Source organism: Emys orbicularis, chromosome 16 (genome assembly GCF_028017835.1).
Source record: "Emys orbicularis isolate rEmyOrb1 chromosome 16, rEmyOrb1.hap1, whole genome shotgun sequence".
NCBI classification, from domain to species: Eukaryota; Metazoa; Chordata; order Testudines; family Emydidae; genus Emys; species Emys orbicularis.
Window position 1 is genome coordinate 10,353,989 of NC_088698.1, and position 14,743 is coordinate 10,368,731.

The 14,743-nt window shown below is 41.6% G+C and overlaps 1 protein-coding gene across 1 annotated transcript in view; it reads left to right on the forward strand.

Moving 5' to 3' along the window:
• The window catches only part of CCDC60 (coiled-coil domain containing 60), a 110,175-nt gene that overhangs the window by 50,041 nt on the left and 45,391 nt on the right, over positions 1 to 14,743 (forward strand). The window contains exon 3 of the mRNA XM_065417495.1: positions 1,715 to 1,806. Coding sequence (XP_065273567.1) covers positions 1,715 to 1,806 — 92 coding nt within the window. The remainder of the gene's footprint in view (positions 1 to 1,714; positions 1,807 to 14,743) is intronic.

The following is a 14,743-nucleotide window of genomic DNA, read 5'->3' on the forward strand; positions in this document are numbered from 1 at the left end:
TCTGCCACCATAGCGCATATCTAGATCTATAGGACCAGCTGGTATATATTGGTGTTATTCCACTGCGGTCAGTAGAGCCGTCCCAGCTTTCACATGGAATGACCTAACAGCATCATTTTAAAATATTGAATGGCTTGGAGATATTTTACTCAAATGCCTCTTTCTGCTAAGCACAGAACAATTACTGTGGCAAGTCTGCTGCTGTAATTCATCCAAGATCACCCAAGCATATGTTCTAGTTCAGGCCTGCACAACATGCGGCCCGCGTGGGCTCACTGTGCGGCACCCGGGGGGTGAGTAGGTGGGCTCACTGTGCGGCCCCCGGGGGGTGAGTAGGCAAGCGGCGGGTGAGGGAGGGGGGCTGAGGAGGCGAGCGGGCAGTGGCGGGGGGTGAGTAGGCGAGCTGAGGAGGTGGGGACTGAGGAGGCGAGCGGGCAGGCAGTGGCAGGGGTGCAGGTGAGCCAGCGGTGGGGGAGGGGGGCTGAGAAGGCAAGCAGTGACTTGATGGCTGACCTGGTCTACTGATCTGGTCTGGCTCCCATCCCCTCTCCAAGGGTTGCAGCTGTCTGTAGGTGCTGCCTTCCATGCCTTCCTCATTCACACCTCATTCATTCAACAGGGCAATTGATTACAAAGTGGGGGGAAGATCTTATTCTACTTCTAGCAAAAAGACATTTTTCTTTTACCTTAATTATACTACCTTAGGAGCCCACTATAACATATTACAAAGGTTCAATACTGCTGTTTTTTAAATTAATGGAGATACCCTATCTCCTAGAACTGGAAGGGACCTTGAAAGGTCATTGAGTCCAGCCCCCTGTCTTCACTAGCAGGACCAAAGACTGATTTTTGTCCCAGATCCCTAAGTGGCCCCCTCAAGGATTGAGCTTACAACCCTGGGTTTAGCAGGCCAATGCTCAAACCACTGAGCTATCCCTCCCCGCCTTCCCCAGTGGTGCTGGGGAAGGAGGGTTTGTTTCCGCGGGGCGGGCGGCGCTGAGGGGGAGGTTCGGGGGGGCTGGGCAGCGCTAGGGGTTGTTTCGGCAGCGCTGGGGGGGTGTTGTGTTTGGGGGGGGGCTGGGTAGCGCTGGGGGGGGTTCGGCGGGGCTGGGGGGGTTCAGCCCTCAGCTGTTTTCTTTGGAGTAATATGGCCCTCGCCGCTTTACGAGTTGTGCAGGCCTGTTCTAGTTGATGTGTAATATAACAATGCAGAACTACATTATAGTCTATGGCTATCTACACTGAAGCAATTCCTACAGCATACATTTAAAGAAAAAACTAGAAAGCTGGTTACCACATTGGCTATTCTAAAGTACATTTCCCTCTCACACTTGTATTTAACAATTTGCCTGGGTTGGCTTTGACGGTCCAGCAACAAGATTTTGATTTATTTATTGCAGTGTGCTCTCACCTTTTTGTTTATTTTAAATCTGCTAGATCTCCCTTCTGTTTAGCACAAAACTGAATGTTGGAAGGTTGGTTGATCCTGATTTTTTTTTTTTTTTTTAATAAATGTGTAAGCACATTAGAGAGTAAACAAAAGGTAGAGTCTGCATTTGAAAATACATGAAAGCTGTGACTACTGATACTAATAACCTTTTTAAAAGAACCTAGGAACTATTGTGCAACCGTAAGTTTAGCTGCATCCACTGTCTCCACTTTAATGAACTATTTTCATTAACATCCAGTTTCTTTTCCTTACAATTATTTTCAGTCTACTACACAAGAACCTTTGAAGATGCCCCCACCATTTAAACAAATAGAAAAGGATCTGAAGACTCTTAGTAAAGATCTTACTCACACGAGGTAAAAATCTAGAGTACACAGAAATGGACTTTTTAAGGCCATGGGTAGAAAAGCAAGATTCCTTGGGCTGCAATAGCCGCACTCTGGTTATGGGCAAACTAGGCAATGATACCTACCAACAGTTCGGAAATGGAGTTTTTCTCTCTCTCTATCATTTATGCTTATTCAAAATGATGTCATCTCTGCATGAAGAAATGGTGATAGTTTGGGTGGGTCTATGTTACAGAGCTCTCACAAAGCACCATTACAGCATTCTTATAATATCGTTTATTAAGATGCTTGGCACCCTCTCTTCCGTCATTGCACAAATCAATATTGTGGTGCGATCGGTAATCAAAGCAGTCAAAAATGCGAAGAAAATGTTCGGGTATATAAAGAATGGGATAGAAAATAATAGTGTAAATATTGTAATGCTACTGTAGAAAGGGATGTATGCACTCACTTGGAATACTGTGTTTAGTTCTGGTCTCAAAATAGACATGGAAGAAAGAGAAGTGTGTTTACAGCCCTGACTGAGTCCTCCCGAGGGGACAGTCACCAGGCTATTATAACTGGGCCCAACTTTTGGATCCATGTACTTTCAAGCCAGCTGGGTCTGGGCAGCAACCAGTCACTGGTTCTACCTCTGGGCTTCCAGAGTGCAAACTCCCTCTCTGGCCCCTTCCGTGAGATGTGAGACACTGCAGTCAGAATCAGGGCTGAAGATTGACTCCTTTAATGTTTTGTAATGAGCACATCCACACATTAGATAGGAGTGGGACTTTCAGTGAGCTTTATGCTCTGAAATCCTTAAGGTGCTTTTGAAAATCTCCCCCCTCTTAGTTTTAACATGCAATACAAGAGATTTAAAACTTGCTTTAAGTATAAAACTCAACATAACCTTAACTATTGAGCAGTAAAGATTCTGGGTTAGGGTTGCCAGGTGTCTGGTTTTCAACCAGAATGCCTGGTCGAAAAGGAACCCTGGCAGCTCTGGTCAGCACTACTGACTGGGCCGTTAAAAGTCCAGTTAGCAGCGCAGCGGGGCTAAGGCAGGTTACCTGCCTGCCATGGCTCCGTGCGGCTCCCGGAAGAAGTGGCATGTCTCCCCTCTGGCTCCTAGGCATAGGGGCAGCCAGGGGGCTCCATGCACTGCCCCCGCCCCAAGCACCAGCTCCGTTGCTCCCATTGGCCGGGAACCGCGGCCAATAGGAGCTGCGGGGGCGGCGCCTGCAGACAGGGCAGCGTGCAGAGCTGCCTGGCCACACCTCCATGTAGGAGCCGGAGGGGGGACATTCTGCTGCTTCCAGGAGCTGCCTGAGGTAAGTGCTGCCCAGAGCCTGCACCCCATCCCTCACTCCAACCCTCTGTCCCAGCCCTGATCCCCCTCCCACCCACCAAACCCCTCCATCCCAGCCTGGAGCACCCTCCTGCACCCCAAATCCCTCATCCCCAGAGCCTGCACCCATAGCTGGAGCCCTCACCCCCTCCCACATCCCAACCCACTGCCTCAGCCCAGAGCCCCCTCCTACACCCTGAACTCCTCATTTCTGGCCCCACCCCAGAGGGGTCAGGGCAAGGGTGTTCAATTTTGTGCAAGTAGAAAGTTGGCAACCCTTCTCTGGGTCATTATGACAGGGAACACTCACCTCTCATGAGCACCTCCTTTGGTTGGGTGCGAACCTGCACACACTCTCACCACCCTTGGTGGCTGTTAATGTTGTCAGATGGGTCTTCAGTGTCTCAGCCCTCCGGCCAAGTCACACGCAGTCAGTGTGTGAATGAACAAACCCCTTGCAGGGTAAAAATTCAACAGGGCCTGTCCCTCTGCCCTTGTTAAAATCTTTAGCTCTGTCTCTGGGCTCAGTCCTCAGCATCTTCTGGGCTTGCTTTAAGTCTGTCCCTGCCCTATTATACAGTAGCGCCACAGGTCTTTCTCCGTGGAGACTCTTCACCTTTAGCTGATCTGTGGTGTCCCAGCTCTCCAGCCAGGTCACTTCTTATCTTCAGTCCCCTTCCAGGGGCATGGGGGGAGAGTAACAAAGTTCAACAAATGGTTGACCCTCTTCAGGGTCTTCAGCCCCATCCCTGGGCCTGTTTAATGGCCCAGCCCATTTCTTGGGCTTCTAAAAAAAAACTTGTTCCTTCTCAGGGCTTTGGCCACTTCCCCAGCAGCCCCTGGTTCACCCACTACTCTGGTCCCAACCCAGGGACCCTACAAATAGGAATCATGTGCTATTTGAATAACCCATCTTCTGGTTCTTCCTTGAGCTCCAGAAGGAGCACCCTTCCTTACTCCTCTGTTCCCAATCAGGAGCTGACCGGCTCTCCCATGCAGCTCCTTTTATCTGAGCCTGCTATGTTCCGATTGGCTGCTTCCCTGCAGCCTTTCTAGGTAGGCCTGGATGACTCACTTTCACTGCTCCTTTTCTGGAGCAAGGTGTGGTAGGACCGCAAGGCCTCCAGCAGAGGGACTCAAATGGACCATAGATCATCTGACCTTGTCTGTGTCACAGATCACCAATGCCACCCAGCACCTGCACACTAAACCCAACAACCAAATTAGACCAAGGTATTGGAGCCTTAGTGTGAAAGAGCCTTATTGTAAATGAATATCCGGCCTGCTGACTCTCCACTCTGCTTCACCGGTTTTACACTTGTGCTGCTTAATTGACTACAATGGTGTTAAACTGGCACAATACTGGTGCAATGTAAATGAGAGCGTCAGGCCCAAAGTTTCTCTTAATTCCTTGTAACTGAGTGGTCTAATCCCTGTTTTCATGATCAATTTAGTGAAATGTTAAAAAGAATAACATCTAACTAAATCTTTCGTCTGCTGTTCTGCCAGATGTTCCTTTGCACTGAATTGCTTAGAGACTATTCACTAAATTTGCTCAGTAATAGCTTAACTAGATATTAAATTGCATTCATGTATGCCTTGCAGTAGGTAACTCTACAGTCGTCTGAAATATTTCCTTGGAACCTTCTAGCATTCTTTAATTTGAATGTCAAACTAAGAAAAAGTAAACATTTTTTGCAATTAAAGCGGCAAGCATTTGTACACAAAAAGATTGTTTTACTCCTGGCAAGGTTTAGTTACAGCCTGCTGCAAATAAATGCTGACAAATTACCACTGTCAACCCCAGTGGGATACAGATTACACAAGTGTTTACAACAAGGGCTGTAGACTTTGAAAAGCATTCTCTAGACACAATAGCGGAATTAAAGCAAGCAGCAATAAAGAAGATGGACACTGGTACAAGCAGTAGATAATTTCTTAGGTTAAACCTAGGCAAATGTGTGTTCTCTGAATGGCTGAAACATTTTATCAGCATAAAATATGCTAAAAGCAAAAAATTACATTCTTGCAACATTAGGCTGAAATTCTAATTGCACAAAAGTCAAGAAATTCCGAGCTAAGTTTCCCACAGAAAGCTTTACTCTCCTATTTGCACATATATATTGCAATATAATTAGAATGTTACATTTCACAAAAACATGATGGTTTTACAAAATCCTAAATTTTATCCCAGAATTCCATACTAGTTATGGAAGGTAATATCAGAGTTCTGTTTTAACCCGTCATCCTTCTTACATTCTCCCTGCCTTCTCTGAACTTCTTCCCTGATTATTTTGCTTATTCAAATCCTAGTGAAATTTTAGATCATAAACTAGGTAATAAAATACATAATAAATACTTCATAAAACAAAACAAAATAAATACTGTTATCTAGGCTGAAGAGACCACTTCAGAATAAGGCATAATTTACTTTTGCCAAAAATGCATTGTTAGCTACTATTCAAGAGAACTGCACTAGATTGGTTGTCTGTACGCATTGTTCATTGCTAATCTTCAGTGGGATTGTCACTTTGAGGTCAAACTAAAGTTCTTTTGATGATAACCCACGTCCATTCAGTATTGCTTGTTGAAGTTTGTGATGTAGCTACATGGAACTCATGTTGTCCTATATTGCTTACCTTTGGACATGTCTGCAGCACAAAATCCAATTGGCATTAAAGGAATCATTATTAATCTCTGCAGAGAGGCCTATGACTGATTTGGCATGGAGAGTGAAGTCCTCTCATTTCCTTAGAGGTGATACCTTTAGAATTGGGATGAGACATAGTGTATGGGCAGTGCTGGAAGTGCATAATCCCTTTCCTATATGGTTATCTATTTTGTGGATAGGATTGGAGTTTCATTTACGAGGGCTGGCAATTTTACACATTTCACAAACCCTAAATTCACTAAAATGAATCTATGTTAAGACTGGAGGAACAGTTCTCTGAATCATTCAGAGAAAATCTGAACAATTACAATTCAGAAGTATTATGGAGTTTATACACCCACACACCCAAGAAGTAAGGACCAGGAGCTAATGCAGGTACAAAGCAGCAGGAACTCCCTGAGCTGGATCTGATTACAGCTGTTATAATAGCTGTTTTCTTAACAGAGAGGGCTGGCTGAGGAGAAAATGTTCTCCTGGGGAAGACTTGGAGAGGAGTCTCTCACCTGAGTAACCATATGACCCACCACAGGCTTGGTTGAAGCAAGCTGGCCCAGTGATTGTATTACTATTTAAGATTGTATGCAGTTTCATTGTAGCCATGTTGGTCCTAGGATATTAGAGAGACAAGGTGAGTGAGGTAATATCTCTTTTTTGGACCAACTTCTGTTGGTAAGAGAGACAAGCTTTCTGAGAAGAGGAGCTCTGTCTAAGCTCGAAAACTCTCTCACAAACAGAAGTTGGTCCAATAAAATATATTACTTACCCACTTTGTTTATTAAAATTGGGCTGTCCTAAGTCATTTATTACAAGTGTCATTTTTTACCAGATTTAAGTAGACTGAAGAGGGCCTGATTTAGCCTATCAGCTGATACTTCCAACAAGGGTTTTAGAAACTGCACTGCACCCGCCTAGAAATATTTAAGTTCAGAGAAGCTTTTCTTTTAGAAGTACCATTAAAGTTCAGAAGGTGCTCTCACATTTAATGGGTATTGTAACAGAAATCTTGTGAGTCTGTAATTTCTGAGAGGTTTCAAGTGAACTTTGTACTTGTGAAAGGTACTAGAATTTCAGTCTGGAGAGGGTTCTCTTTACCGTATTATACAGAACTAGTATAGCACAAGCAGTGGCTGGCAGGCTTCCATCAGCAACCCTGTTATTGTGCTACAGAACTGACCTGGAGACACTAATTCTGAGGTATTTCAGGGACAGTAAAAACCAAAAAAGCCAAACTTAAGTGCTTGCTTTTTACATCCACCAAGAATCTCCAGATAAAAATGCAAATGTACATAATGTGCAGATGGATGTTCTTAGTCCAGACTATATGGAGAAATCAAAAATGTTTCTTTCCAGACATTTTGCTTCTGCTGCATTGCATGCTACAGGTATTATGACAACATTCACACATTAATAATAATGTTATATGATCTAACGGTGAGGGCAAAGGGATGTGAATCAAGAGGATGCTGATTCCAAGTATTGACTGAGCCTCTAAGTCTTTGTATGACCTTGTGCAAATCACTTGACCTCTTTGCATCTCTGTCAAGAAAGCTGTAAATTGGGACTGGAAACAAGATGATGCATCTGAACTCAGCTCTCCTGTATAAATATATCTTTTTTAATTGGCATGGATGGCACCGCGTATAAGATTTTTCTACTAGGATGGAGTTTCTCCTGCCACTTTCATTTAAATTCTTAAGGTTATTTCACTTTAAATCTTTTACCATTAATATTTTACTGTAGGAATAATCTTTTAAAATCCTATGTGGATGTATTTAATTAATACTTAGCATTTTTGTAATATTTGTATGTGCACAAACATTAACTAATTAATCCCCACAACACCCCTTTGAGGTAGGCAGGTAGGCAAGTATTTTTATCCCCATTGGTGAATTGGGAAAAACTTAATCAGGGAGGTGAAGTGAATTGCTAAGGCCATACAAAGAGTCATTGTTGGAGCCAAGATTGGAACTCAGGTGCCTGGGATTCTAAATCCTTTGCTCGTTCTTCTAGACCACACTGGTATCTCTGTCTGATTGGGGTTTTTTTAACTGTCTACTGAATCAAGCTCCTAGAAAAGATTTTTTAGATCATCTAATCCATCTCTGGGACTCAGTGCAGGATTGATTTCAACAGAAGATTAAGTGTTTTTGTAGTCTTCTTTTAATTGAAGACTTTTATCTCAGTTTCCTGCACTGTATTATAATAAACAAAATTCTGATTACATCAAATGTTTACTTGTGGGCTTGTTTACAAACATTTGGTTTGCGGCAAGCTATGGTGCAAATCTAGCCTGCACTAGCATGTCATGGTCTAACTGTTTGTGTGCACCCTGCTTATGCACATTAGTAGTCTGCTAATAGGCTTTGATCAAGTCTTGTTTCCTAAATTTAATTCACAATTCCACGCAAAAGTGACTTTATGCAATTCCAGATACTTCAGTGTAAAATAATTCAATCCACCAAAATTTCATAAAAATTGAAATTAGGGCAGGACAATGAGGATAGATAAGGTTAAATCAAGCAAAATAAATAAGTGAAGAATTTCACACACTAACCTTTTTTTAAAAGAGAAATTCAGTTTTACCTAAGTCTAGTCAAAACTGTTCAATACACTGTGAGAAACCTGCATAATCACTGTCATATATGGGGAACTTCACTTAAAATCCAAATTTTCTGGGAACCGCAGTAGTCTCAATGCATGCGCAATCAATGTTGTTTGTTTTTTTTTCAACCAGTGTCATTCAACATAGCACAACCTTTACTAGATGTTCCCAGTGGAGATCCTGGAAAAACATCTTCAGGCCCAGCAGGTTTCAAAGGCAACAAAAATTGGGGAGCCCTCATATTTCATAGTTTAGCAAATGAGTTGTGATACTTGAGATATAATGGCCATGGAGAAATTTGTCTGTTTGAGAAACAACTGAGAAATGGAATTTTAAAAATGGGCCTACTTTATCTAATACTTTCTAAAATCTACAGTAGACAAACAACCAATAACTACAACCATTTTCAGCTGTTATTGAGAATTTATATAACAAACATAATCTCTGATAATCAAGCAATGATGTTGTCTGTTAACTGAATGATTTTATGCTGTGCTTTCTCCTGTATACATTGTAAGTGTTGAAATATCTTGATCCCTCTTATGTGCATTTTTAATACAAAAATGTGCCAACCACTATATAGTCCTTCCCAATTGTCTTGATACACCTCTACCCCGATATAATGCGACCCGATATAACATGAATTCGGATATAACGTGGTAAAGCAGTGCTCCGGGGGGGCGGGGCTGCGCACTCCGGCGGATCAAAGCAAGTTTGATATAACGCGGTTTCACCTATAACGCAGTAAGATTTTTTGGCTCCCGAGGACAGCGTTATATCGAGGTAGAGGTGTAATTTGCATGGTGTTATTTTATATAAATCCATGGGGGGAAAACTATTGTGTAAGCCATTACCCTAGCCTACTTTGGAACTTCAATTAAAGTAGTGTGACAAGCAGAGTACCAAGTGATTAAGTAATATGGTGAGGAATACAAATGCTATTCAGTGATTTGTGTGTGCTGTCTTCCCTCCTCATGATAAAAGAGGAATATTTGGTAGTAGTCTTAATTAAGCATTAATTGATATATCTTAGCATATTTGCAGAGGGTCGAGTCTGTAGTCTTACATCTTGTTTGCTTTAAAGGGTATAATAGAAGAAACCAAGAGTAAGTTATCATTAGTAGTGGTCATAGTGATATAGCACATTAGTATGAATGTTAATACTCTCTCAGAAATGTTTGAAGAGCCATTACTGGATTGGATTTAACCACATTCACCAAAGCTTTAATATTCTAGTTAAGGCATCAAGACATAGTCAAAATAATGTCAAGCCCTGTAATTTTCACCTCACACATGCTCACTTACAAAAACACTGTCTCTCATGCACAGAAATATAGTATTTTCCTGTAAGTCACCATCCTGGCACAAAGGAGGACCACGATAGGGAAGAGAGGTTGCTCATACTAAATACCAGCGACAAGTGTCAATCACTAATACTTCCCCTCACCCTATCACAGATGCACTTAAAGTACTATTAAGGCTTCCTGATTATTGCTGTAATTAGGATTTTCCAAATGATTGGTTATGCCAGGTCATTTTAAAGGGAATTCGGTCAGTTCTAAAACATCATGTTTCCGAAAGCCTCATGTCAAAATGCAACGAGAAGCTTTATGAAGGAAGAAACAGACAAACCAGCTGATGATCTGTTCTCTTTATTTTCAGATTCTCAACTTCTTTCTTTTAATGTGAACTGAACCTGAGTCCCCACAAAGTAGCTCTGACCAACTTGACCAAATATTTCCCAGTGTATGATTCAGTGGACAGCGCACAATATGGCAGTTGTCAAAGTCATTGTCCTTGAGTCCTTTAGTATTTTGAGCAAATAATTATGTTTTCATTTCTGCAGTAGGAAATCTTCTACACTATTTTTACTAAGACTAAACAAACTCAAGCTCAGAGACTTCGAAATGACATTCATCTCTGTGTGAGAGAGATCCCTTCTTATTGCTTTGTTCCGATGACATCCGTAAATGTGATCCAAAAATAATGTACAGTAATCCACAGTTGGGTGAGAATGTACTGTTTGAGAACCAAAGATGTTGCGGTCTTTATAACTAATCATAAATAATAGATACAAGAACACGTACAAAAAAAAAGTATTCCAAGACTGTACCTGTAAACCCATAAAGACATGTGGCTATAAATCGCCCGTGTTGCCCAACTCAACCAGAAAGATGTGCAAGTTCACTAGAAACACTGTCACACATTTACACAAAATACTTAGAAATGAGAGACTTTATTTAAATGAGCACCACTGAAAATATTTTCTTCAGACAACAGAGAGGGTGGGAGGGCAGCAAGATTAGCAGTGATAGAAGCTGGGAACAGAATCTGATTGATTGATTGTAAAATGGAGTGGATTTGCACTGAACTGTCAGCTTTCATGAAAGTAGAGCCATTTTTGGAGGGTACAAACGGTTAGTCTTCTCTGGTTGGGTTTAGGCCCATGAAGCTCACTGAGTTACTAGAGTTGTTGGGAATACTTTGCAGCAGAACAGAACCAGTACTTGGGGCCTATGTCTGTGGTCGATGAAGATTGTCAGTTCCTCCTTTAAAGTGGACAGATGGCTGGCTTTTCTAAAGGAAGCTCCTGTATGCCGAAAAAAATGTCCCTTTAAGTTGACAGTCTGGTCAACAAGTCCAGTGTCTAATCAGCCATTTTTTGGTTAAGATTACTGAGAAGATTGTAAGACAACTCTGAGTATCTAAAGAGTTCATATCTCCTTGGCAGTCTGGGTAGAGACATTGCACTGAACACTTTGTTAGATAATGGAGCATACCAACTGGTGCTGCTGGGTGCTTTTCAATATTCAGTGAAATAGGGGCATACCCAGTGTTAGTGCAATTCATTTAAAATGCACTACCAGGCCAAATGCTAGTGGTGTAGGTCTGTCTCCAGCTGATAAGGCTTTTAAGATTTTTTTGTGATAAACTGGGTTGTTTCCCTTTCCATAGATGCTGTGTGATTAACTCATTCAGCTTTTCAAATAACAAAACTGAGATCTTCATCATTAGCAAACACATAAGTAATCCCAGGACACAAATCTGAGGAAGAGCTCTGTGTAGCTCAAATGCTTGTCTCTCTCACCAACATAAGTTGGTCCAATAAAAGAAATTCCCTCACCCACCTTGTCTCTCTAATATCCTGAAACCGACATGACTACAACAACCGTGCATAAATTCATTTAAATAGTTTCAGTTCTGGCCACTAAGGATAGAGGAAAGAAGCTGCCAGTTTTGCATGCCATGGAATATTTTATCATAAGCAAAGATTGTATGGATGACATTGGAAAAGATTTATGCATATGTTAATGATGAAGTATGTAATACATTTGTAGGTTTGATATGGGAGATGATGGAAATGTGAGGTATCTGATCTTTGTGAAAAATCCATTCTCCAAATTAATCTATTAATGTAAATTTTGAAGGGACTGAGGAAGAGGGATTTGGAGGAAATTTTGGAAGGATTGATGGTGACAAAACTGTATCACCTGCATACAAACTAATATTGTGCTCATCTTTGTTTATTTGTATACCTTCAGTGGCAGACAATTTCTTATGTATCACTAGGCATTCAAAAGATTAATAAAAGGGGAGAGGAAAGAGTGGACAACCCTGCCCTTTTCCTCTTTCCAACTGAAAGACAGAGAAAAGAATTCCATTCATCAGTACAGATGCAAGAGACAATATTGTAAAAGTCTTCAACGCAATTAAGGAAAATTGAACCAAAATCAAATTTTCCTAGTACTGTCATAAGAAATGGCCATTCTACTCTATCAAATTCCTTATCTGGATTTAGGGAAAAGATTTGTGAAGCGATACTTGATAACTGGGTTTGGCAATTTAGGTGAAGTATTTTTCTTCTGCTATCAGTAGCAAGTCTGCCTTTCACAAAATACAATTGATAGCTGAACAATTGAGAGAATTGTACTGTTTAGGCAGGTTACTAGACTTTTGGTGATTGACTTTATATTCTGTATTCAAAAGCATAATACTTAGGATGGAAATCTCAACAATTATCATAGTCTTTATTACTTTAATTTTGAAGATAAAGATGGTCCTCCTCTCACAAAACATTAGCCATTTTGGAAAGTTTCATCAGTAACTTTAAATAGAATAGGGGCTATCTGTTCACATCTTTTATGAAAGTCTGTTGGCTAGCCAGCCGATCCTGGTGCTTTGCCAGGAATTAGATTTTGTATAGCTTTTTCAATCTCATATATCCAAATAGGGTTATCCATTAACCATTTTTTTGATATGCTGGACAGTGTTAAAGAAAAAGCCTTCACCAAAGAGGATTTAAACCAGTTATTTCAGCAATGAATTGAATGAGGGTGAAAATTACACTTCCATTTAACTTGCATCCCTCAGATGCCTGTTTCTAAATCTTTATACCACCCTTCACACTGTAGGTGGCTCAAGCAGCACCTACTTCTTTGTTTATAAGTAGAGCTGGTCAGAAATGTCCATCAAAACAAAATTTAAAAGCAAAAACTAGAAAAAAATCTTGAGAACTTTCATGAATTTTCCCCTATTTTCTGACCAGTTGTAGTTAGAAGTGATCATCTGTTGATCCCTTTTAGAATTAACTGTCAGTGGATCCATCAATTGGAGAGATGTTTTCCTAAATATGAATTTTAGTTATAAGCTGGGGAGGCATCGGTTGGAAGTAACGGAGGAGGAGAAGGACCTCGGAGTCCTGGTTGATCGCAGGATGACTATGAGTCGGCAATGTGACGTGGCCGTGAAAAAAGCTAATGCGGTCTTGGGATGCATTAGGCGAGGTATTTCTAGTAGGGATAAGGAGGTGCTGCTTCCATTATACAAGGCACTGGTGAGACCTCATTTGGAGTACTGTGTGCAGTTCTGGTCTCCCATGTTTAAAAAGGATGAACTCAAACTGGAACGGGTACAGAGAAGGGCCACTAGGATGATCCGAGGAATGGAAAACCTGTCGTATGAAAGGAGACTCGAGGAGCTCGGTTTGTTTACCCTAACCAAAAGAAGGCTGAGGGGGGATATGATTGCTCTCTTTAAATATATCAGAGGGATAAATACCAGGGAGGGAGAGGAATTATTTCAGCTCAGTACTAATGTGGACACGAGAACAAATGGATATAAACTGGCCGTCGGGAAGTTTAGGCTTGAAATTAGACGACGGTTTCTAACCGTCAGAGGGGTGAAGTTCTGGAACAGCCTTCCGAGGGAAACAGTGGGGGCGAAAGGCTTTAAGATTAAGCTTGATAAGTTTATGGAGGGGATGGTTTGATGGGATAACGTGATTTTAGTCAATAGGTCAATAACGTGCCATCGCTGGTAATTAGTATCAATGGTCAATGTGGGTCTGGCTGGAGAATCTTGCCCGCATGCTCGGGGTTCTGCTGATTGCCATATTTGGGGTCGGGAAGGAATTTTCCTCCAGGGTAGATTGGCAGAGGCCCTGGAGGTTTTTCGCCTTCCTCCGCAGCATGGGGCAGGGGTCGCTTGCTGGAGGATTCTCTGCGACTTGAAGTCTTTAAATCATGATTTGGGGACTTCAACAGCTGAGTCAAGGGAGAGAATTATTCCAGGAGTGGGTGGGTCAGCTTTTGTGGCCTGCATCATGCGGGAGGTCAGACTAGATGATCATAATGGTCCCTTCTGACCTTAAAGTCTATGAGTCTATGAGTAAAAAGGACACTACTGAGACATAGTGAAAAATCTGTGCCTCTGTATACCTTTGAAGCACCAAATGCAAGTATGTATATACGTAATCACAGATTGTGCATGTCTTCCGGGATATCCAGGGGTATGAGTAGGTTAGCATGGACTTGTGGCATGTGGTATCAGAACTAAGTGGGGGAGAGAGCACCACACTGGTGTCAGTAAAACAAAGGCAAGGGAGAATTGAGGGTGATATGTAGAGGATTCCAAGCAGATGAACCAGTGTAAAGCTGACAAGATGTCATCCCATATCAACAGCAGCTAGAAATTGACTGCTTTAAGATACAAGCTCAAAAGGGAAGAATCTGTACCACTTTATGAACTATTCAAACTCTCTATTTGGAAAATGCAGATTTATTGTGTTTCCTAGTTTTGAAGAAAATGGTCCCCTGTGAATCTGTTTCACCTTGCTGTATTAGTGGAATAAAACTAAGTGTCAAACTGTTGGCAGTTTAATTTTTAACAGTATACCACTGTCTGGTTTTTTTATGCTTTCAATTAGAAGCTGGATATTTCTCCTTTAAAATCTTTAAAGACTCCTGAAGGGAGAACTGTAGAAGTCAATCTGCACTTAAAAAGCTCTACCACTACTAATGCATATTTCATGTCTGAACTGACAGCTATGCTAACAGTAGCATTTCCT